The sequence below is a fragment of the Athene noctua genome, chromosome 2, assembly GCF_965140245.1.
Source record: "Athene noctua chromosome 2, bAthNoc1.hap1.1, whole genome shotgun sequence".
NCBI lineage: Eukaryota > Metazoa > Chordata > Aves > Strigiformes > Strigidae > Athene > Athene noctua.
In genome coordinates, this window is record NC_134038.1 from 100741715 (window position 1) to 100767681 (window position 25967).

The window sequence follows — 25967 nt, forward strand, 5'->3', positions numbered from 1 at the left end:
TAAACAACTGAAGAGAGGTGTGTTACATTACACTTATTTGGGAATGGGCTTTCAGGGGTGACTGGAAATATAGCAGCATTTTTTTAGATAAGTCACAGAAGGAAACAGAAGTATGTATGCGTAAATAAATTGAGTTGCTTGTCTATCATGCTGAAATGAAGTGAGGCAAGGATTTAACAGGTAGTGCTTTGGATCCAGTAAGTAGACTTATTGGTTGTTTTTTGGGTTTGGGTTTTTTGTTTTTTTTTTTCATGTCCTCTTAATTGTACTAGCTAGGTCTTATGTGTTCAGACATTCTCAGTTCTTACTCATTTGATATCTTTAGTGGACATTCCCTGTGCATCTCTATTTTGGTGCTGGTCAGACAGAAATGTCCTTTGATAATGGACGCAGCATCCTGATCTGGAAGGCTTTGTAAAACGTGTCTGTAGTCCAGCCATAGCTGCTCTTGAGATGTCTACACACTTAAACATGAATTTACTAAAAATATTCAATTTCTTGAAAACAGAAAAGGTTACTTGCACAATTAGCTCAGTAATGGAAATGTTAATGGAGAATAAAAATAGCAACTTTGCATATTTGAAGTTTAAATTAGGGCAAGAGGCATGATGGGTGCTTTTTTTTTTTTTTGTAAATGAAGACCTGTCTGCATTACCTGATTTGATAAGCAGCCTGTCTTTTCTTGTGGAGCTTTAAATAATATATGCAGGGTTAACCATGTATTTTCATTAACTGTGGATGGAGTAATTTGTTGACCAGATCATCTCAGAAATTCAATGAGAAGACAGAAGTCATGTTGCAATCAAATTATATTTTACATCCTAATACTGATGATCAGGCACGAGTGGGACTATTTTGAAAGACATTTGCAATCTGCATAAGTTAGTACTTTGAGTGTGCATTTGAGTGTTTTGTATTATTGGTAAATACATGGTAGGTATTTGGAGGTGAGGACTGCTGATGTGGCTCAGATTTCAAACAGATGCCATTTGGAAGTTCCTAACTTTGGTCTTGATTTGTAGTTGTAGCTGAGGGAGCAGACAAAGTGAAAGTGCTTGCTTGCTTGGAATCTTTTCTGTAAGAGGTCATATGAAAGTTGGTAGTTAACTATATCTGATACGAATTATTGAGAACTAGCAAATGGTAACTATTTTGTGTGCTGGAAAGCAAAGAAAAAAATACTTCCTTTCTCATGCTTTTGACCTCTTTGTGTATTTTTCCTGTCAAGCAAAGCCTGCTGTCGAGAAACAAATAATCAAATTTGATGGCCTCGGAGGGAGATGTACCTTCCTTCTGCACTGATGACCCACAGCATTTCTGAACTAATATTTGTGAAGGATTCTTTCCCAGTACTTACTGATGTCCCTTGATACCCAGTGGCCCAAGAAATCATTAAATTAACCAGCACCTAATTTCAGTAACCCAGGGCGTAAGAGTGGGTTTCTGTGACACAGGGATGTTGAAAGAAAATAAGAGGTTTGGTAACTTTATTCCAGTCAAGATGCTGGATGGATGACTGTTGTAATTGGCTGTGAGATGTCCTCATGCTTAGATTTTTGTGTCTTTTGGGGGGAAATGATTCACATGGAGTACAGTTGCGAGAACATGTTCCAGATAACTTGGGTGTTACTGGGTCTGGCTCCAGAGCAGAAAATGCCAAGCAGGGCATCAAGGGAAGGGGGCAGAGCTGTTTTGGAAATGAGAATACACAGGAGAAAGCACTGATGGGGAGGTCTGCAAATAGGAACAGAGGCGAGAATGCAGCACATGAAAACAAAGAAACTGGAGGTATAGCTGTTGTGCAAGACAGAAGTAAAGGAAAATCAGAAAGGGAGAGAAGGAAGATTCGCAGAGAGACCTTAGAAACAGGACAAGGAGAGCTGGAGGAGAAGTCCATGGGAGAGCTTTCTGTGACTGTAGAGAAAGATGATCTTTCAGATTGAAGTTAGACAGATTGATGCACAGGATTTAAAAGAATGTCATACAAATTAAGAGTCACACTTGAGCAAGTACTGCTGGGCAAATCCGGTAGTGGTTTCAGTGTAGAGAGGAGTGATGTGCTGAAGAAAGTAAAGGGCTATTTTTCTAGGGCTTTGCTATCTGTTTCTTCTACTTCAGTGCTTTGTGTGTGTTTTGATTTTTTTTAAAAATTTTTTTTAAGGAGACATGGTTTGGGGGGATTGGAAGAAAACAAAGTTTTGGAAAAAGAATTGAAAGAAAAAACCACTTAAGTTAAAACACCAGGGCAAAACCAAGTCAATTGTATAATTTTCAACTGATAGTATTACTACAGTCTTCTTAAGAAGTTCTGCTGATTTATGATTTCTAAAATGATAACAAACTCAGAAATGCTAGCTAGAAATAATTGTAAATATTGTTTTCCTCTGTAGGTGTATTGATGTTCCAGACTCTTGCCATTTTATCCTCTTAGTATTGCATAATGCAGCCAATTCATGTTTTCCAGAGCTTCCCAATTAAGTTAAGTGTTCAGAAGTTTCCATGACCTTTAGGTTTCTTTGTACTCTATGTTGTTTTGCAGAGAGTATGATAGACTTTGTGGTTTACTTCCAGTGTAGTCTTTCTTTTATGGAAAAGATGTCACAATGCAAAAAGGCCATGGTTTTGAGTTGTGTTTTTGAGCATTTAATACAATGCTGATTTGACGGAACTTTTTTTTTTTCTAAAAATGTCTTAACGTACAGGAAACTATTTAAGTAGCTCATCAAAAAATGGTCAACAGCAAGATACGATTTAAAAAGTTACTATTAGGCTGAATATATATAAAAAAAAAAAAGTTCAAGAAAGAAGGTCCCCTTAGACAGGTTTGTTGCAGGATATAGAAAAGGGCACCTATAGTTCATATTCAGTACAGTAATTGATGTTTGCTGTGCTTATGTTTCTTGCTTCAGTTTTGCCTGTCACAGTACGTATGACTTGTTGGAAAACCTTCTGTAAAGGTTACATTGTCCTCTTCAGTCAGATCTGTGAGAGTTCCCAAACACAAGCCTCTGTTCTTCACTGAATTTTTTTGGTTTCTCCAAAACCTTATGGTCTGATGGGGGTTTCTGAGGATGATGGGCATCAACCTGCTCAATGAATGAATGCCAGCTTCACGGTGACATTACAAGGTGGAGGCTTGAGTTGGAAAAGGTGGCACGTGGATACCTTTGAAGGAAGGGTGCATGGGCTGCCTTAGTAGGCCCAGCACTACATTCACGTACTGTTTACCATCCAGGCTGAAATACTTAATTTCTGTCTTCCTGGAGCATAAAGAGAAACCTCAGGTCTGTCTGCCCCTGCCCATGTGGGTGTGTATTTAAAAGCCTGAGCTTATTTGTCAGAGCTATTTTGCTCTTTCTTTGGGCGCACACTGAACACTAGCAACTGTTCATGTCAGAACACTAATTAATATACATATATATGTGTAGATATACATAGAGCCAGTTCCTCCAATCCCCCTGTCCCGAATAAAGAGCCCTTACCCCTGGTGTTGCTTAATACTTAGCAATTATGAAGCCTCAGGGTCTTGTTTACACATGCCAACTCTGATCTGGTGTTTTGGTCCATGTTTGTTTCAGCATGTCTGTCAAGGCCTTGCATTTAGTGTAAATACATCAAAAGTTCTGGTAGCAAAACGTGACCATTGACAAGTTGCCCCCACAGTGTTGTAAACGTGCTATTTTCCTGCAACCTGATATAAAAATGCCCTGTTGGTAATGAAATTTTTTGTACTGAAATTTGCTTGAGAAAATACAATAGGTCATGGTGAACCTACACCAGTGCGTAGAATTCTTTTACATATGAACAGTGCAGTAAAGAACTAAGAAAATTCAGCTATCAGCTTCAAGAATTGTGGTATGCTCTCTTATTAATAAATACATATAGCTCATAAATGTGTATATATTTAGGTATATACATAAATATTGTATGTAAAAATATCTGTATGACAGTTAATAAGAAAAAAGATTTAAAAAAATACAGAAACAGAAAACCTAATATGATAAAATAATACTATTGCTGTAGGGAGTGGACAGGCCTCTGCTACACTTCTGTTTTTCTTAAATGATTTTTAGAGGTTTACATTGATGAGACTCCTTTTCCCAAAACTGCTCAAAAGATTCTATCCTGCAGAAGCTTTTATTTGTCACCCTCTGTTCTGCAGAGGGTGAAACCTGTGGAGGAATGAATTTGAATATATATGGGGATCTTTTCTGTGTGTAAAACAGTTGTCCCTCAGACTCCCAATCTAGCTAGTGTATTAATAGCCTTGAGTCCAAATTGCTGTATGAAATGATTCCTGTTGGGTTAGTGTGTAAGGTCATTCTAACTTAAATGTGTTCGATTTTCTAGTGCTGTTTTGGCGAGGGGTTTTGTTTTAGCTTTAGGGAGAAGTATTGCCACAGTGAGGCTCTTCCATCACATGTGGAGGCCATGGTACAAGCAGGAACTGAAATCAAGCCCAAAATTGGTGTTCTCTGCTCTGAATAAAGACTTCCCTTGAAAGTTGTTCTGCTTCACAGTGTTGTATGACTGCTACTGAAACTCTTTTCTGTTAAATGTATTCCACGTCTCCTGTCTGACTTAAAATGTTGGCCTCTTGTTATTTAGTCATCCCCCCGCCCTGGTTCTCAGGTGGGTGTGTTGTAGGTGTGGAGCTGAATTTATAAATATGTTATGCAGCTGAAAAGAATAAGAAGTATAAAGTTTTGTCAGTGTTTTTGGAAAACTGTTTTAAAAATGCGTTTATTTTCATACTTGGTGAACTTGACTAGGCCAAGAGTTCACTGTCTTTCTGGTTTTGAAACTGTACCTTTTTTCCTTTTTCTATATCATCATTTCTATATCACTCCTCATAAATTTTTAATCTGTATTTATCTTTCTAACAGTAATGTATGTTCATTACTCTGAAAACATTTTTATGCAGCCTGGGTTGGAGGAGGGATTCTTTGTCTCCTTTTTGTTTTGACTTCTGTATAGACTAAAATTGAACTTGGTCCTCTTTCCCAACCTGTCAAGACAGGGTCAGATCTTGGTACACTTGCTTTAGGTTTAAAATAGCTAAAGATTTGAATGTTATTTTTGATGACTCCTTTGTAGCCTTTCCCTGTCAAAGAAGGGGCCAGTGTTTGATGCAAGTTATCATCAACGAAGATTAGAAAACTTCTGAATGTTTTAATTTATTTAAGTATGTCCTTTGGTTACTATTTTATGTGTTGTTTGCATTTTACCTACTTACTAGGTTAAGTGACTGATAGTTAATTGTAAAGGATCATTTCTTTGGAGAAAATGGCTGTGAGATGGAAAGATTCACTTTTAGCATTTACTGAAAAGTATGTGTGTGGGGGGAAAAGGATAGTCACGCCTCTGAATATGTTCATGATGAGTGCATATGTAAACATGCTTAAATCTTTGCAAGCTTTCTTCTGTTTCAGCAGGGTATCAATTCAATTAAGGCATCCTGAAAATGATGTTTTAGCTTTATTTGTTGTTCATTGGCTTATGTTATTTAAAGATACCTCAGTCATTTCAATACTCAGGATGTACTGAACAGTAGTAGTAGCAAGAGTGACATACATTTCCTGAACCAAACTGACACAAGCTATTCTGATGAATGCTGGAGCACTTGCATATTTGAGGTGAATTATCTCAAACCCCATGAAGTTCAACAAGGCCAAGTACATGGTCCTGCACATGGGCTGAGACAATCCCATGCTCAAATACAGGCTGGGTGATGAGTGGATTGAGAGCAACCCTGAGGAGTTGTAGTGGATGGAAAACTGACTATGAACCAGCAACATGCACTCACAGCCCAGAAAGCCAATGGTAGCCCAGGCTGCACCAAGAGAAGTGTGGCCAGTAGGTCGAGGGAGGCAATTCTCCTCTACTCTGCTCTCATGAGACCCCACCTGCAGTGCTGTGTCCAGCTCAGGTGCCCTCAGTATAAGAAGGACATGGACCTGTTGAGCAGGTTCAGAGGAGGCCCATGAAGATTATCAGGGGGCTGGAGCACTTCCCCTGTAAGGACAGGCTGAGAGAGTTGGGGTGGTTCAGCCTGGAGAAGAGAAGGCTCGGGGGAGACCTGGGATCCTTCCAGTACTTAAAGGGGGCTACAGGACAGATGGGGAGACAGGCTCTTTATCAGGGAGTGTAGGGATAGGATGAGGACTAAGGGTTTTAAACTGAAAGAGGATAGATTTAGATTAGATATAAGGAAGAAATTCTTTTCTGCGAGGGTGGTGAGACACTGGCACAGGTTGCCCAGAGAAGTTGTGGCTGCACCCTCCCTGGCAGTGTTCAAGGCCACGTTGGACGGGGCTTGGAGCAACCTGGTCTAGTGGAAGGTGTCCCTGCCCATGGCAGGGGGGTTGGAACTAGATAATTTGTAAGGTCCCTTCCAATGCAAATCATTTTATGATTCTATGATCTTTATTCTTTTATTTGAGAAAAAACCCCTCTAACTTCACAAGAAAAATAACCATGCTAGTAATTATGTACTATAGGTTGTGTTTTACAGAATTATAGTTTATATATGTGCTTCTGCAGATTATTCTGGGATTCGGTTCTGTTAATACATTTAGACTTCAGTACATTGTGAGCATGCAGAAAGGTTTGGTTCTTGAAGAAAATTATATACTTCACTGAATGGAGGCAGAGATTTGTTGAGTGAATTATCTTTTGTCTGAAAATTGCTGAACTATAATTATACCATAACTAAGATATAATCTAAACTAGAAATATTCATGTTTCTTTCCAAATTAGCTATGTTGACTTTTCTCTTTAGTAGATTCATGTTTTGTAAGTTCTGATTTGTTTCTTTTGTAGTATTCATTCACAGTAGAGCTAAAGCAGGGGTTTTGTTTTGTTAGTGACACCTGCTTTTGTTGACCACTTAATTTAAAAAGCACCTTTATGCATTTTGGTGGGTGTGTTTTTTGTGGTTTTTTTTTTTTTTTTTTTTTTTTTTTTTTTTTTTTTTAATTTGTATAGGCCAAATCTTTCCGGGAAGTATGCATTTTTGGGAGTGACAACTGTTTTTTCTTAACTTTGTGTTCCATAGTGTGCACCCTAGTGGCGTCTCAGTTAGTAAATGAGATAACTGCTCATTCTTTATTTGCAAAAAAAAAAAAAAAAAAAAAAAATTAAAATAGAAATGCTCATGTATGTTTTTGTTTTTGAAAACATAAACCAAACAATGAACGAATGAGAAACCTCTTCCAAGAGTGTGTTTTAAATGTTGAATATAAAGTTATTTTGCAGATAGTCAGTTTACTGATAATGGATAAGTTTGATCTTTTTGTTATATGATACAAAGTAGAAGTTGACAGGTTGGATAATTCTTAACACAGATTTGTATCTTTCTGTCTTCTAGACAATTCTGCTGAAGCTGATTTATGGTTGCTGAACAGTTGTACAGTAAAAAATCCTGCTGAGGACCACTTCAGAAACTCAATCAAGTAAGTTGTTTCCCTAAGAAGATACTGAATTATCAGTTAATATTATATGTTTTAATTTTAAAGGCTTCATATTTTCAATCTGGAAGTAATTTCGTGTTTTAGAGCAAGAAGTGTGCTGAGTTTGAGTGTTAGAGTGAATTCTCTAGACTGGTTTGTCAGGTGCAGCTTTTTTTTTTTATAATTAGCTATAACTTGCAAGTGATTATCAATACACTTAGGAGAACTGGTGACCTATTTAGATAGTGACTCCTATTTCACTTTTCAAGACAATGTTGTAATATTCTTCTGAAGAGTTGAGTATTTGTTTTTTCAAAAATATGTATTGTTAGGGTGGCTGTTTTTTCCTCTAATTTTACATAATCAGGCCCTTTAAAAGGGTGTCAGATACATGCTTAAAACTATTTCACTATATGTTTTCTTAAAAGGTGAACTGAATAGCCTGTAGTAAAAGTCTTGTGAAGAACATGTTTTATTTGTAACATTTCCATGATGCTGAAAAATATGACATGGTAGTGACTTCTGCCTCTGACTTCTGCAGAGGTATAGTTGTGATGAGAATTGCTGGAAAACCTGTACACTTACAGCTGTCATTGCCCAGTATAAATAAATACTGTGTCATGTTTCTTGTAGATTTTACCTTTAGTAAACAAGTATGACTATTTAGGCAGTCATTTTAGTGTGGTTGCACTGTGGATGCACTGTGTATTGAAATCCATTTTGGTTACACAAATATAGTTTTTAGTAAGCAGTTGTCATTCTCAGGAAGATAGGAGAGAGAATCTGGATATAAACTATCTGCTTGCAGTGTTGGATTTACTAACAGTATCCCAGGGCTGTAACCTGGAACAAATTGTTTGTCTGCAGTAGGTGGCACAGCAGAAGCTTCCTCCACCCCTCAGAGGGATTTGCTTCCTGACTGATGGTGTTGCACTTGGTGATGAGACTGGCTTTTTGGCTTTTTTTAATTTTGCCAAAAAAAAAGTTGTTCCCAGAATACTTCCAGTTAGTGTGTGTTGGCCAACAGAACTGATGACAAGATCTTTTCCAGTTCAGTTGTGGCCATCTTTCTATTTTATTAATCTTATGCCAGAATTGATGTGGTATGGTGTGTGTCCTTTAACCAGTAGAACAGAGTTGGTTAAGAAAGAGGGTCTAACTAAAAGCAAATGACCAAAAAATATTTCTTTGAACTTCATTTTTTTCTGTTGCCGCTCTATTAGTGACCCTGAGGTTATTTGTAGCCTGGGTTTATTCCTTTTTTTTTCCTTACTTCTCCCTATGCTCATTCTGTTCTGACACACAGATACTCTGGTTGTTCTCCATTTCTTCTCTTTGCTGAGAGTCACTCCTTTCCGGTAGCTTGCATGGTTAGTTCTCTACTCTCAGATCCTGGCAGTTCCTAATTATGGAGAAGGACAACTTTTGTTACTGTTTCTGACCATTTTTTATAATGTTCATTAAATGTAGGGGAGAGAACCATATGTGGGTGCTCTTTCATGAGATCTGTAATTGAAAGATTAAACATCATCCGTCTCAGAAAACAGTAACTGCTGCCATATTTGGGTTTTGCAATAGTGGGGAAGGCTTGTATCTCTAAAGAACACAACTTCTCCCAAATACATCTTGAATTTGTTGCAGCAACAAATCCAATGCATGAAGTTTGGTGATACAAAACCAACTGTCATTATATACTATCTTAACAGCTTGTTGGTAGCTATGGAGATCTTTGTTTTTCTCAGTTGAGTAACAAATTAAACATTTAGTATGTAGATTGTCAAAGCAAATACACTTTGAGTGGAAAAAATAATACAGTAAGATTCTTCTTTTGAACTAAAAAAATGCAGGCTGAAAGTCTTATATAGGATTATGAATGTCACGTGGAAGAAGTATTTCAGTTTTGTTTATTCTCTGCCCTCTGCAACAGTTTGTGTATCTTTCCTTGCATATATGAGTTCAAAATGCGCTGATTCAGACCAGTGGTAGTGTGTTCATGCTGGTGGTTGAAGAATGAGAAGCTGATGCCTCACTGATACTGTGTGCCAAAGGATGTGTCAGAACACAAGAAGTCCTGTAGGTTCAAACTTTTTTGATCTGATGTTCTTCTAAAAACAAAACCACTCCAAACTCTCTTAACCTTCACAGTGGATGTGCAGATGTGTATATAGCTAATACAAGCCACCTGACAAGTTTAATATCCATGCCTTTTTGTATAGCTGTTAGAAGTGGTCTGCTGCTCTTTGATATCAATAAAGTTGAAGCCACTGAGCCAGGGTGGCAGTACGGAGAGTAAAGAGTTGCTTAAAGACCATTAACTTATGGATGGGAATTGAGAGCTTTTAGTGTGTGGATTTTATTCTCCGTTGGTTAATCATAAAATAAGATTCAAGGCAGAGTTAGGCAATAGTAATAAAGAATTCCTACTAAAATTAAGTAGGTGGAGTTTAAAAAAAATACTTAAAATCCTTCAACAAATGAAGGTTAATTGAAGGAAGTAGTAGGAAATGAAGAGAATAAACTAAAGCAGTTAGTTTTCATAAACTTGCTTGCTGGAAGTTAAGGTGACTGTGCGTAAAGCAAAAGCTAGGCAAAGAAAAAGAATCCCTTGAACATGTAAAAATAAGAAAAAGAAGGAAGAAACTAATATTGAGAAGCAATGAGGCAAAGAACACCTCAGAGAAACGGTCTTGCAGAGAAATGGTCACTGTTCATTATGGGGGGGGCTCAGTTATGTTGCAGTAACTCTGTTCTTCTGGTTTGATACTTTGCTAAATCTCACAGAATGTGCCATTATCCCCAGCCCTAGCTTTCCAGAATTCACAAGTTCATGTAACCCTGTGATTGAAAACACTTGTGATGGAAGATTTTCTACTAGCTGGTTTTGGCAGGATCCTACCTTAGCATAGGAGGAGCAGGAGATGGCCTGTTGTTTAAATGGCTCCAATTTGCAGCTGTTAGGAAATGAGAATACATGTTGCTTGGCACAGGGAAGTGAGACTGTGGAGTACAGGGGGGAGAGGGATCCAAGGACACAGGAGCTAGTATGGGTGTATGGTATTACTTGTGCAGTTGATAAGCAATCACCACATAATGGTATATGTGGACAAGAATGAATTATGTCCCTTTGTATCCCTATGTTGTAACAGTGTGGTATAGATAGTACTACATATACAGAATCACAGAATGGCTGAGGTTGTTGGGCGGCCTCTGGAGATTGTCTTGTTCAACCCTGCTCAAAGCAGGGACAACTAGAGACAGGTGGCTGAGGGCTGTGTGCAGGCAGGTTTTGAGTGTCTTCAAGAGACTGCACAAATGCTCTGGGCAACCCGTTCCAGTGTTTGACCATCCTTATAGTAAAAAACCCGTTGTCCTGTCACTGGGCACCACTGTGAAACACCAGGCTCTGTTGCCCCCTTGCTTTCCCATCCCCTTCCCCATCAGGTGTTTATATACACTGATGGAATTCCCCTGATCCTTCTCTTCTCCAGGCTGAACAGTCCCAGCTTTCTCAGCCTCTATTTGTATGTCAGATGTCCCAGACCTTTGATTACTTACATGTCCCTTCCCTGGACCCCTTACAGTTTGTTCTCTCACCTGTACTGGGGAACCCAGCACTGGAGCCAGTGCTCCAGATGTCTCACCAGGGCTAATCAGCAGGGAAGAATCACCTTCCTCCATCTGCTGGTGATGCAATGCCTAATGTAGCCCAGGAGGTTGTTGGTGGTCTTTGCCGCAAGAGCACATTGCTGGCTTGTGGTCAGTTTGGTGTTTACCAGCATCCCCAAGGCCTTTCCTGCCAAGCTGCTTTCCAGCTGGTCAGCCACTGCCTGTCCTGGTGCACAGGGCTGGTTTTTTCCCAGGGGTAGGACTTCACACTCTAAACCCCTTCATTTTCATTAATACTGATATTAAAATAAAGAAAATAATTAGTTTGCATTAGCTCAGTGTTTATAGTGAGTGATCTACTTGTCCTCATAAAGATGTGACTATTCTTGGCTATGTTGTGTAAGCTTCTAGAGATAAAATCCTGCAATAGGATTTCTGAAAGAAAGGAAAGTGCTTTTTTTCTGTCAAGGGCTTGTATTTTGGTTGGTGATGGATATATCTATTGTGCTTTTGTAAAGTAGCTGTTGGGCATTCCTGGGAATTAGCTTTTGGAAAGATCCAGGAGTGTTGAATCCCTCTGATTTTTTTTTTTTTTTTTCTAGTGGTATTGAACTCTTGCTAAAGCAGTGGGTTCCTTTGGCAGGGAAAGCACGCCATGAAAAATACCTCCTCTACCCTGGCCTGTTCTTGCAGTCTTAAGTGTCTGTGGATGGCTGCAATCCCAGATAGGGTGTTAGTTTATTGGTCCTTGATCTTGTGCTTCTTAATTGGCCTGTGCACACTGTTTTAAGCAGAAGGATTTTTTAAATTTTAATTTAAAGTTCAGAAGACCTTGACAAACCTAAACCACAACCATTTGTATCCTTGCTATGCTATTTATACAGAAAGTGCCCCCCCCCAACATTGTTCAAGATGTCATGTTGAACAGAGTGACTGTGATGCTTTTAAAGCCTGTAATGCTTTAAAATTATGTAGTACCTCAAATAGAGTTTTATGGAATCAAATGCCTTGAGGTGAGTTGGATTCGAGGACTTTTACCTTAACTGGAGGTAGTTTATGTCTGCTAATACAAATGGTTCTGTCAGTGCTGTGGTTTTTTTATCCTGTAGCTCAGTTAATCAGAAATTAAAGGTATTTTATGGAATGGGATATGTTTTCCCTTTCACATGATTTCTTTTAATAGTGGCAGATATTTTCTTTCTCCAGTTAGTAGTCAGATACAATTTGGAGAATGCATTCCTGCACTAAAGGCAACAAAGTGCTTGGGGTACTTTATTGACAGAGTTTATCCTTGTAGGACAGCTCTGACTTGAATTCCTCACCCTGTCCTGTGATCTAAGTTGGCTTTACCCTTGAGATGGACAGAGCTAGGATATTATTCTGAAGTCCTGTAGGATAGTATATAATAACATTAAATTTAATTAAAGTTTAAAATATTTTCTTACAACATTTTGTCAAGTCGACTTTATTTTGCCTTAGAATTTAGAATGAAATAATTTAAAAGTCAGTCTCATCCTATTTTTTTACTGATGTTTTGATATGATACTTTTTGCTTTGGACCTGATCGTATGCCAGTGTGACCAACTTAAATGAGTTAAGTGTATATGTATATAGTTATCTTATAAACAGTATAATAAAGAATAAGTAAAATATCATTAATAACCTTGCAGAGAGACGTCACAGTATTTATTTTTGGGCATGTTGGATAGTTCTGTGATGGTTCACTTCAGTATCCCTCCTTAGTCTGTTGTTTTTTTCCCAGTGGTAGAAGGTTGTCAGCTAACATTTTCTGCTATCATTTATTTTATTTAAAAGTTTTCTTAAAACTTAGCTGTTAGCAGCAGCAAGAATAAGCATTCAGTAAGCAAGCTGCTAAACTTCTGTAAACCACAATAAATCTGTTAAGGCTGTTTTGATGAAGAGAGTTAAGCATAAGAGCAGGTTCTATAGGAGCTCACTTCCTTTAAAATAAGGTTAATTTGCTGTTTGGTCTCATGATTCATTGATTTCTGTGTGCTCTTGTTACTCTTGACTGTTATATCTCAGATATCTAACTCCCTTTTCCCGATGACCTCCTAAAATACAGGGACTGTTGTATGTTTTTCCTGAACACTGTTAAGTTACTTGTGTGTTCAGTGACTTCGGCTTTTCCTAATGAGTTCTCTTGCTGGTTCAAGTATTATGGATTCTGGGGTCTTTCTTACAGAAATAGCCGGAATGATGTCATTTGGGAAGTACTATGTGGTTATGCTGTCGAGGTGTTTGTGGCTTTTCTCATATATGGAATAAGTTTGACCACTATAATTGTCTTTGTTACTATATATAATTAATTTATAACATTAACACGTATTTCCTTTGTGTATGTTGCTGCATTCACTTTAAGGCATACTCCAGTGTGGATTCAGCCTCTTTCTTTCTGATAGCTATGAGTTGTGACATAAATGTAAAGGCTTTTAGCACTGAAGCAGCACCATGTGGCTTCCAGTTCTGTTCTTGCTTCAGCTTTCACCAATTCATGAATAAACACTATGTGTGGGATCTCACTTTTATGCTAGAAGGAGCATAAAAACCTGCAGAATTTGTTGAAATGGTAGTTTAACAGGACTTTGATCTTAGACCATGAAAATTGTTTAAGGCTCTCAGGTCTAAGTGGACTAAGTTGAAGAGTAAAAGGCATGACTACCTCTGGATGCCACAGAATTTCTATTCAACGAATGCAAATGTGTTGATGTTAAGTACAGGAAGAGATTATTCTTTAGGAAATAAAAAAGCTCGTTCAGAGATAAGAGATCAGAATATCTTCCTGCTGCTTGCCATCCTTGCAATTGAAAATAACTCTGGAAGAATGTTTTTTTATTTCTTTGATAATGTTTGCAAATGTAATTCATATGATGCATTTTGTAAATCAAGCAAAACCAAAAATTGCACACTGAATTAGAACAGTGTTACCACTTTCTTTAAAGCAGCATTAAGCCTTTTGCTTTTACTAATACATTTCCAGTGTAAAAGTAGACTGTGGTTTACACTTGTTTATGCTGTTCATACAGTGAAGTTTAACCTGTGAAGCACCTCTGGAAGATGAAACATAAATATTTCAAAGCTCTTTATTTTATGGATCCTATTAGCATAAGGTGATCACTTCCATTGCATTTGAGATGAGTGTCATAGCCTTGCTGTTTATTGCATTTTACAGTAGTAGTATGTTGCCATGACTTCAGTGTTTGTGTCAGAGTACCTTAGGTAAGGAGTACTGAGGACTGTAGCTAGGAGTACTGCTATTTTCCACTCTTCTTGTATTGAAGAAATCTGGGAAGAGCTGATTCTCTGAAGTAAAAATGGCTGTGGAACAAGCTCCATTGGGTGGGAGGAAACTTGGCACTTGAGTTCTGTAAGAGAAGTTGCCAATCCTTTCTCAGACCCTCTAAATTAGTCCAGATAATGTTGATGAAAATCTCACTATTTTGCCATGATGAAAGGCTCACATGCTCACAGATTGAGGAAATGCTTGTATTCAAGATACATGCTGTATTTGCTGTGCAAGAGAAATATCTTCCCCAGATAACAGGAGTAACTTAGTTTTGAATGGAGGCTATAAATCTATTAATTAGAATTTTTAATCACAGGGTTTTTTTCTAAGAACAACCGGAAAGTTTATGTGACTGCTGCACTTGTGCTTAATCAGAGCCTCTATTGAGATAGATTTATGCACAATGCTTGCATTTTTGCAGTCATGGGAGATCTGTAAAGATCTCTGCAATCACAACCATTAACCAAAATTAATTTTAAAATTAGTTTTGTAGCATAACATAGCTCATTGTGTTTAATAAAAAAAATATTTTTTTAAAAAGCACTCTAATCTTTGATGTAAAGTGTACAAATTAACTAGTGGAAAACACTGGTCTTGTGTTTGGATGATTTTTTTTTTTTTTTGAGGTTTGGTGTTTTTCTGGCAAAAAATTCTAGAACGATTTTCTACTTCAGCGTTTAAGATTTTCTTTTGTATAGCTATGCTCATCCATACTTTTATACAAAACACTTCAATGAAAATTTTTCTGTTAGCTTTACTAGTTAAGGTTTCTTGGTTCGAGCAATACCAGTTTCACTGTTATGTAGTTGGTTAAGCTTTACTGTGGAGCATAGCATTGTGCTCTCTGGCTTCCAAATGTCACTGAAGGATTTTATATGCTTAGAACAAAAATTTTATTGAACTGGAAGTCTTAATTTAAAAACTTACCAATCAGCTAAGTTTTTTTTCTTCTTTTTAAACTGAATTGAATAGTCATCCATGATTTTATTTTCTTAGATTGATGGAAGACATAGCTGTTGGTGAAGGATTCTGTGATATAAATGATGTTTGTTAGTGGAAGGTTTTGCTGCATTTGAGTGCATTCCTTTTCTTGCATCCACCTCTGCCATAAAAGAGAATGTTAAAAGCTGCTTGACATGAAGTTATAAAATGCAGAGAAAAAGCAGACCATATAGAACCTAGTGTTTTCCATTGTATATTGTTTAGAAGATAAAAGGATTATGGACTGCTTGTGATTACATGTGTTACGTGGCCACATTTTACAGACATTTGCAAAAGCCTGAGTTATAAACTTGTGTGCACTTTAATATTTAACAAGGTAAAAAAAAATATAGGACAAGAACAGTGCCTGCTAAAGTCAACTTACTATTCTGGAAATCTTTTTGTCTTCGGTATGAACACGTTTAGGACTGTTTAAAGTACTTCATGATATTGATGCTTTGAAGGGTTAGTGCAGTGGCTTTAGTCCTACACTGCTTAAGTATTGGATGATTTAGGGGGCTAATTAGCTTTTAGAGTCTCTTTAATCCTTGAGCCAGATCATTAGGGACTGATGTATATTTGATTGCCATTTTAAAGAAAAAATTACCAGGACATGAAAGGCCAACTCTGTTTCATGACTTCATATATTTATATTTGAATTTTTTGATTGGGCTGTAGTTTCAGGTTTCCAGCTATGTAAGCTCCTGGAGCACTGGTGGTTTACAAGCAATGTTTACAGACATTGAAAATCAGTTAAGTTCATTGCTAAACATGCAAAATACGCTCTTCTTTGCAAACAAATGCAAATCTGTTACACTTCAGTGATAAGGGTAAACAAGGAAGGCTTCTGCTTTGGAAAGTACAGCTCCCTTGGTAGTTTTATGGAGTAACACTTTCACCTTTCTCCTCATCAGCCAAAATGGGGATACAGCTATATTCAGTCTTTTTTTCAGCATTTTAGAGCAAGAACCTGTATGTGTGTGCAACCATGTGAAACCTGTTTTAAGAAAATGAGCAACGCTAAAAAGGCGATTTCATTCTCTAGACTGCATTGCTGATCTTTAGTTGAAAGACAAAACATTCTTCTTCCTCTTTCTCTCAGACTTGGTCAAATTGCATAATTTTAGGAAACCTGTCCAATCAGATTTTATAAAATTTGAAAAAGTAAGTATCGGGCTTTCTCAGTGTTTCTCTTGCTGTTCTGCCATATGTTTGCTTCGATGTTGCGTGTTCTGCTGGGCTCTTAGTGCTGGCTGTCCCCTCTTTGCCCAGACCTGGGTCAGATACAATAGAAGTGATCAGGAAGATAGAAGCACTGTTTTGGGCTAGAAGTTTCAGGTTTGTTTTGTTACTTTATCAAGAGGTTTTTTGAGGGATGGGAGAAATTTGGACAAAACAGTGCTTGGCTTCACATTATGGGTATTTGCATGAAAAACATGTTAAAACCTAGTTGAAAACATCTTGTCTGTTTTAGCAGGATGAGGACAGTGATTTCACGGAAGGAGACCTCATTCTGAATACACTAGTGCTAAATTTCTAACGCATTGGTTAAAGTTTTTTCCTTGGTTAAAGTCCCACTTAAGATTAGAAAATTAATCTCTAGTTTGTCCATACTAGTCAGTGTTTTCTGTTTGTTTGCAGTTAAAACAATAGCCTACTAAATAAAGATTTTTAAAATCTAATTTGGGTTATGGTGTGGAAGAGAATAAAATCCACCTCTATGTATGTGAATTTAAGGAATGTGAATTGTGGAATGGAATTGCAGAATATTAACAGTTTGTAATTCAGCATGGCTGGAGGTGGAAAGTGCTTCTACTGGATTTGCTGAAGCTAAGAGCTGGCAGCGATTTGTGAAGAACTTGTGGTTTACATGGTGGTGAGATGGTGGACAACTACTGGAGACGGAGGCAGTCTGAGACATTGTAGTGTGCTTTTTTATGACTTCAAATAGTAGGCTAGGTGCACTTTCTTTTCCTTGGAAAAATATTTGTGATTTATTCAAGCAGACTATTACCAGTAGTGGACTACTTCAGCTGAACTTTGATTGCAATTAATTTGGGGGTGTATGGTCAAGGTTCTTGCTGCCTCTCCCACCTGACATTCATCTTCTTTCTGTTGGAGGATTTCTTTTGTCTTTCTCTTGGGAAGTAACTGAATTAATTGCTCCGGCACTAAAAAGGTAGTGAGAGGCTAAGATGTTCTAAATTTGCTTCAAATATGTAATAGCATTACTGAGAGAGGATGTAATATTAGTTGAGGTCCAGAGAAACGGTGTGGGACAGGATCAGGACAGCACTCTGGTTCGGTTTGCTTTGCCTGCATACAGAAGGTACAGTTACAAAAAGTAGAAAAGGCTTTAGAATGTTTTGGTTTCTTTTTGTTGCTTTTTAGAGTGTGCTCTCTAATAGATCAGAATATTTTAAACAAGCTGCTGAAGACAAGAACAGTAAATTGATTCTGCTTCCCGTTTAAAAAGGATTTTTGGTTCCAGCAAGACTAACCTTTTACTTTTCAATGGGACAGGTGTTAGGCTAAATTGAAAATAAAACTTCCCATGCTAAGTGGTCACTGCTGGTTTAAAAGTTTCATAATGGAAGTCCTAGTAAGAAGCAGAGATTGAGACTTCTCTTGAAAACAGGAAAAAAAGAAGAGATATTTTGCCCACACATATATAAAAATGTATTATGAATATTAGTGATAAGAGTATGATTCAGTAATATGAAGAGGAACTCTTGTTAGTTGGTTTTAAGATGGGTTACATGAGCTTTACAGGATCAGTGTTTTGCATATTATGTGACCTCTGATGTTACCAGGTGTTTCGTTTTACCATTTCAGGGCAGATGAATTGAGCAGAAAATGGTAATGCCTTGAGTGCTGGAAGCAGGTGGTTGATAGCTTTGAATATTTATCTAATTATCTGCATGTTGGCTGTTGTCCTAGCAGGCCTGACTTTTCCTAGGGAGGGATCATAGAAAAGCATGCAGAAACTTGCTGTAGCAGGATTAATGCGGAAGTCAACATGATCTAAACTTGTCCTTACTGACAAGTGTGGTTTTTATTTGTTTTTGGTTCAAAAGACTATCTACTAATACTTAACGTGTGTTTGTCCTAAAACAGAGAATGCTTGCTTGTCTGGGTGAGCTTGAGTGGAAAAAGCATCCTCATACTTCTGAAAGGGTGTTGCCACATCATTACATTAGGCCACTAACTTAGGAAGGGCAAAAATCATGTTGGGGATTTTTCTGTGTTGTCTGTATTCAGCAGAGCTCTTGCTTTTGTTTTGTTGTAGTTTGTGTCTCTGTCTAATGCACATCTGTCACATCTGTAAAGACTGTGATGGTATACTGAGATTTTATTTTGGTATATTTAGTCAAGGCAAGCTGAGTTATTGCCAATGCAGTACAGCAGTTTATGTTTGGCATTGAATACCTCAGCTGCTATCTTGACCCTCGGTGCGCTGTTATTGTGAGGAACATGGATATGGGCAGCTATTTCTTTTCAATTTAACTGTTTAGCCAACACTTCCTCTTACCTGTAAACTTTTTTAATTTTTGTGAAGAAACAGCAGAAGCATAGGCCAATAGCAAGAAACAGTTGACTGCAGAATTGTTTCACTCCAAGTGTGTGTTTGAATTTGAAATTTTCCTAGGAGATGATGTCTGATAACTGCTTTTAACAGGAGAATTTTTTTCATGTATTGGTTTTGCAGCCTACAGGAAGTGGAAGCTGACCCTCTTTAGTGCCTCCAGCTGACAACATAGCACAAATACTAGCCAACAAACTTATTTACTCCAAATAAGAAAAAACCCGTTGTTTTTCTTGGGTGTGTTGTAGTTTATTAGCATGATCTCAAGGGAAATGTAGTAGTAAAAATGCAGAGGCTCCTTTTTTACATAAGGAAAGTGTTAAATAAAATTGTCAAATATAAAGCAAAACTCATTGTAGAAGCAATTTGTGAATATCTCTTATCATAATGGGTAGCATAGATTTTTCTCATAAAAATTTAATATGCCTGCAATTTTTATTTTGTCTTCTCCCTGTGCTTTTTTTAATGGAAAAAATACCCTTGAAGTAGCCCATTTCTGTAATAGACTTCTAGTTTGTATGCATTTACATTATAACAGTTGTGAGATAAGAAATTTTTCTCTGTGGAGTTGTTGATTGATACCTGTAACTCAAAAAAAGATGGAGAATCAGAAATATTATTTAGAGTCAGAAAAGATGCATCCATGGATGTATCTTAAGTATGATGAAAATTTCTTTCATATGATTTCAGAAAATAAATACCATGTTTAACTCAAATCCAAGTTGTATAAGTCCTTATACAAGGAAAGAAGCAGAAAATAGAATTTTTACTTCAGATTGTCGTTAGCTTCAGGTGCTGTTGCTTTGAGATTTAATATCCGAACTTGAAATCATTCTTTCAGAGATTTTTCTCTTTTCGTATTTTATTTCTTGCTATTAGTAGGACGTCTCTTGTCCAATATCAGCTCAACAGGTTTTCCAGTTTAATTATATGAATTCTGATGGACTGAACCAGCAAAGACCTTTTACATGGGAAGCTCCTTCAAGATAAAGACCACAGAATTGAAGGATTTGTGAAATGCAAATTGAAATTGCTCAACTTTTTCATGAGGAATGGAAGCTATGGTTATTTTGTTTCTGTACATATGAAAGTTATATGGCCTCTTGTCACCCTACTGCACATAATTTCATTTGAGGTCTGTGGATTTGACTGTATATGTATGCATGCATGTTAACATATGTATACTCAAACCTTCTAGAAAACAGGTTAAATACGTGCTTTTGCACAGGCTTCGTTTTGACCATCCTTCTATGGTTCAGCAGAGTGGCTTTTGATTTAGTCTTGACCTAAAATAAATCAAATGTATGGTAAAGCTGGGGCTTCAGAATGTAATAACTTTGCAGGATTCATTACGTATTGAGATGCTGAAATTTAAATGTTGATAAATACTGTCTCAGTTTGGACGGTATAAAATGATGTGGGTTGAGGTGCTCATTGCTAACACACAAATGCAGGCAGCAGTTCAAGACAAGCTTGATTAACCTCGCAGGCAGTGGTGTGGAACACTTGGTTTTGTTACAGTGTTTGGTAATTCATGAATATCCCTTGAAATGGAGATTGGATGAGGGGCTGAGGGGAAAAAAATCAACATAATTTCTAAATGATTTTGCAATGAGAAGAGAATTTCTAGTATTTTCTGTGAAAATACTGTGCAGTCATGAAGACAGCAGCTCTCAACATAACTTGGATACAGATCTCTGAGGATCCAGAGGATGAGGAGATGACATTTCTAGTGGTCCTGGCCTATTGTAGACATTAAGAAAGAACCCCCCAAATTTGTCAGTCTTTCTGTGTGTCTTTTTTTTTTAACAATGTAGAAATTGAAATGGCAGCTCAGTTCTTACTGGCTTTATTTCTTTGTTCCACTAACTGTGTGTTCCACTAAATGTGCTCATGAGGAAGGGGATTATTTGCTTTGTATTTGAAATACATTGGTTTTCAGTGTTAATAGCATAATATGAATTAAATATTGTTAAAATGTCTTGAGCAACATGTTTTTAAGTCAACAGTTCATAGTTTTTACAGCAAGCTGTGCATGTTCTTCAGTTTGTGGTTTCCATTTCTGTTTCACAAAAGATACCAGTTAAGCATGTTTGTTGCAAAATTTTTAAGCTGTTGTGAAATGATGCTCAACATTTTACGATTATTGGAGGAAGGACGTTTAATTAGAATAAGCCAGGTATTGCGCACTCTGTCATTCTTTACTGATGCTGTGGTTGAGATGCAGTATGTCCTGGTTGAATTTCTTGTGACTATTGCTCAGAAACCACATGCTAAGCTGACGTTGTCATAGGCTAAGAAAATTGTCAGGGAGTATGTTTTTATTGAGGAGATGGACTGTAACTGACTTCTTCTAACATCCTAAATTATATTACTTACATAATGAGGTGTCCATCTGGAGTCCATTGCTTGGTGCAATAGTTCCATGTGAAGAGAGGAAAATAAATCAAGTTGCCCCATTTCTCTTCTCTTTCCCCTGCTCCCTGCTGTAAATGTCCTGGTGGCAGAGCTGCTGCCAGCTTCACCCCCTGCCAAAGACATGGCATAGCTTTGTGGCTTCAGAAGCAAATGGCAGGTGGCAGGATAGAGGGTGCAGCTTTATTTTGTCTTTTCAAAACAGACTTCAAGTAACTTTAGTTGTGACTGATGCTATGTGTCCTTTCCTGCCTTTATCTTCCCAGATAGGGACAAGCTACTGAAGTAACATGGCTATGGTACTCTTCTGTTAACCTTAACAGATGTTTGAAATAGAATTAGGAAATCATTACAGTAGCATACGATTGTTTTGTTTACTTCTCCAGTGATGCTTTTCTCCATATTTTTTTCTTGGATTCCAATTTTAATGTTTACAATAGGGAGAGACAAACCTTTTCAATATGACAATTTTTTTCCTGCTTTGCCTGATTTGAATGATGATGGGAAGCTTCTAGTATGTTTTAATGAGGTTATCTTTTTCTCAGCACTGAGATCTGAAGTTGCACAGTAGGATGTTTTGTCAGTGACTCCCAGTAAATTTGGATTTTATTGTTGTTGGGTTTTTTTGGTTGGCTTTGTTTTTCTTACGGAAACTTACCTATTGCAGTGATGCGAACACACTGAGCCATTGACCTGACCATCCTTATTCAACTGCACAGGGATTCAGTTTCTATTTCTCTGCAAGACTAGGCAGAGGTTGGTTTTTGTTTTTTTTCTTTAAAAACTATGTTTATTCACTTTGTACTGTAGGAGTATGTATGCTGCCTTTAGATGTTAAAACCCTCATCTTAACCATGGACTGGAGCTTGTATGTGTAAGAATTATAGACGGAAAATTAAATATTTATATGTGAATGCATATGGAAGAGGGGCATGGCTAATCAATATTACAAGCTGATCTGTTAGAGTTGGAACATTTTTCTCTCAGTGTTTGCTTTTAAGAGATAGGAGAGATTGCTTCTGAACTGGAACCTAAAATCCAAGTTGAGAATATTTGCAGAACCTCTCATTAGATGAGAAATTCCACTTTATCTTTGACTAATACACTGGACCCTCTGCAGGAGTTAATAGTGTGGTATTGTAGCAATAGTGCAGCCAAACTTAATGAAAGACCTTATGGGGAAAGTGATTATATTTTGAAAAAACTCATACCATTTCAGAGCTGTGTACTCACAAGCAGTAAGACACGTCCGTGTGTTGTGTCCAGCAATCAGGTGCCGTGACGTATGTGTTGCAGTGGTAGTAGTTGTGGGATGATGTGAGGAACATGTCTTTCATTCTTAGGTTGGCTTTTCATGTGCCTTTTGTGTTCTGAGTGTACCTAACAGCTTAGAATCTTTGTTGGGTGGGGTTTTTGTTTTTGTTTTCCCTGTGCCGTGCCTGCAAGTGTTAGGGTTTTGCTCAGCCTGCTTCTGTCTGCTTATTTCGAGTATCTTCAAGCTCCAGCAATTCTCTTCATCATCTCTTAGTGGCTCAAGTTTTTATCTTGGTGTGGGTGTAGCCTGTACCTTATTCTAGGCTGCCACTTGTTTTCCTGCCACTGTGTCCTGAGAAGCTGCATACAGGGGTGCTGTGATCTTGATCACCTCTTAATTCATGTGCTATCAACATGTGCCTTTTTATGTCCCTCCTTGTGCTGCATCTTCTGATACTTCCACACTTGTTTAGCCCCATTCATTCACTGCTAATACCATTAATAACATTGTTATTATAAATCTCAACAACAGACTGCAGTAAAAAGATGCTTGGCTAAGAATGGTTGTGTTTTAATATTGTTTAATTGAGTTTTTCATTATGACATTTGAAACTCGAGTGTTTAATTCTTGTAAATATGTATTTTTGTTAATTAAATAGGCATTTTATATAACATGCACTGCTGAGGTAGAAAAAATTCACCAAATAGAAATCAATTAATTCGCTGCGGTTACCTAGTCAGGACCCTTGTTGTTTGTGCAATATCTCACTTTTTGAAATCAACTGTGATTGATGCACCAAGTTCCTGGAATTGAGGCGAGAAGAGAGCTTTCTTTCACTTGAGTTGGTACTGACTGAAGGCATGTATCTTGCAAAACACACTGCTCAGATCAGAGCTCTGTACATCACTTGTAACTTTTTTGAAGAGTCGATAGAAGGTTACATTCTGTCTTCCCCGTCATCCTGCTTACCTTTAATGACAGACTACTGCTGCTGCCATGAGATGAATTTCAGAATAACAATCTGGTATTTTTTCATTCTTTTCAAAAATGTCAACAAGCAAAACTTGTTATTTTTGTTTGGGAGTAATGAGTAATGCCTTCAATCAAATCCCGTTGGGTTTGCCTCTGAGGCATGTGTTGTTAAACTTAGTTTTCCATCTTTTCCAGGTAACACATAGCAACCCAAGGAAAAAAAAAAATAAAATGTAACCTTCATTTTTGCTGGAATTTTGAAGTTTCATTGCCTGTTTTTACTTGAAATACTGTGTCTGCTGAAAACTGTCATAGTGCCAACATTAAAGGCACCTCTGGGACTTCTGTGAGGTCCCATGCTGATCTGGGATCACTCAGTGCTATCTCCTCTCCTGCCCAGGCATGGGTTTAAGCATCTATCCTATTTTTCTAAGCTCTGGTTCAAATCAGCATCAGCAGGACTACTTGCCAGGATGTCCCTGCAGGTGGGGGAAAAAAAAAAGAAGTGTTATTGACTGGGCTTGGTGAACTTGAGTTACAGCAGCAGTGAAGATAAGGGTTCTTGTGTTTGTACATCTCAGTAACTCTTCAAGAACTCTGAGACAGCTGTTGAAATAAAGCAGCTGTCTGCAGTTAAAACAGCTCTCCATGCCCACAGATGAACAGCTTCACTTCTGCTTCTGGACCTCTTACTGAGCTCTTTCAAGGCCATGCTGTCTGCCAAACTGTATAACTTGTCCTTGTGATTGAAAGGAGAGCTGAGAACATATAAAGTTCAAAGGCAGCCATACTTATATGATATTCATTGTTAAATACCCTAACGTTGTTTCTAATACGTTGTTTCCTACGATTCCTAAGGCTTTACAAGATGAATACCTGGGTTTTAGGAAGGTTTAGGTTAAATCTGGAATGTGGGGAATTTGTATTATAGATGGAAGGCAAGAGAATGTTCAAAAATAGCTTAGGACCATTGCTTTCTCTACTGTGTTTAAACAAAGTGCTTTAAATTCCTGAAACTGTTTAAATGTTTCCTAAACTTAAAACAAACATGTTTGTTTCTAGTTTTTGATAGTTGATATAATTACCTTAAATTATTTTGTTTATAGATATTAGCATCCATGCAGGTTGAGAAGTTAAATAAGTATCACTGGAACATACAGGTGGGGATCTTTATCAGTCATTCCTAAAATCTTTTGTCTGTTTTCCTTATCTGAGTCAGTTACGTTCTGAGCAGTCCCCCACAGCCGGGCAACAGCTAACACAAATAGTCCCTCTTCATCTTTGTGGATTATTCAAATTCCCTGTTGCTATTGCATGGGCAGAAAATGATAGTTCATGTAGTTTAAGTAGCCTTGTTTATTCATTGCTTTACTCTGCACATAAGTATGGGCTGGTTGTGATGATCTGTGCATTTGTAGTATCCATAGTTGTCTATAGAGATGTACAGCATTTAGCAGTTGGGGGAAAAAAACCCCAAACCCAAACAAAAAACCAACCAACAAACTACCCCTTCTTCTGGACCTGTAATATGGCAGTTAATAAATACTCTAAATCAAGTGCTGAAGCTTTTTATATTGCTTAAAAAATATTTTTACATGTGCATATATAACATATTAAATATGTATACCCTCATGTGTTTGTATATATACACATCAGTGTTCCCGATTATGTGTAGCTTTATACGACCCGAGGATGCTGTTATAGATGTCTCTTTGAGAGCAAAATCTTACCTTGTTTACCAAAAGTGGTATCATTAGGAAGGATTAAGGAATTAAATTCTTAAGCAAAGTGGTCTGTCTCCCGCTCCTGCTTCCTTATGGATCCGGGGTGAGCTTTATACTGGAGAAATTATATGATTGTAACTCTGATTGTAGCCAGTATGAAACATAATGTATTCTCTTGAATGTGGTCTTCCCCTACTATAATGAGTCATTAGAGAGTAACTTCCCATTCTGCTAGATTTACCTGGTGGCCTTACAAAATGAGATATTGGGATGATAAGAGCCACAGCAGTAAGAAACATGGGTAGCTTTGTCAGTGGTTATGATTATCTCTTTGTTATGGCAGATTCCAGAGAAAGTCATGCATGAGCATAAATTTCAGGTTAGTTTAATACTCAAAATATTTTCCCATAAACATATGTGTGATTTCTGTCGTTAGAGGTCGAGAGAACCTGTCGAGAGAAATTCTCAAATTTGCATCTTGGCTTAATTCTTAATTGAAAATATATTCAAAATATGGTAGGAATACTGGTAAGGTGTACAGAAAGTCCACTGGGAAGTACAACACTATGCCCTAATGTGGAATCAGAGTTGCTACTTTTGTGTTGATCTAATCTTTGTTATTATTAATGTTTGAAAACCACTAATGAAACTTACTGATATTTGAACTGCC

The 25967-nt window shown here is 37.4% G+C and overlaps 1 protein-coding gene across 2 annotated transcripts in view; it reads left to right on the forward strand.

Annotated features, from left to right (window-relative positions):
• CDKAL1 (CDKAL1 threonylcarbamoyladenosine tRNA methylthiotransferase) overlaps positions 1-25967 on the forward strand; it is a 422283-nt gene that overhangs the window by 63856 nt on the left and 332460 nt on the right. For both annotated transcript variants that reach the window (XM_074899749.1, XM_074899750.1), the window contains one exon: positions 7370-7454. In XM_074899749.1, the coding sequence (XP_074755850.1) occupies positions 7370-7454 (85 nt within the window). The remainder of the gene's footprint in view (positions 1-7369; positions 7455-25967) is intronic.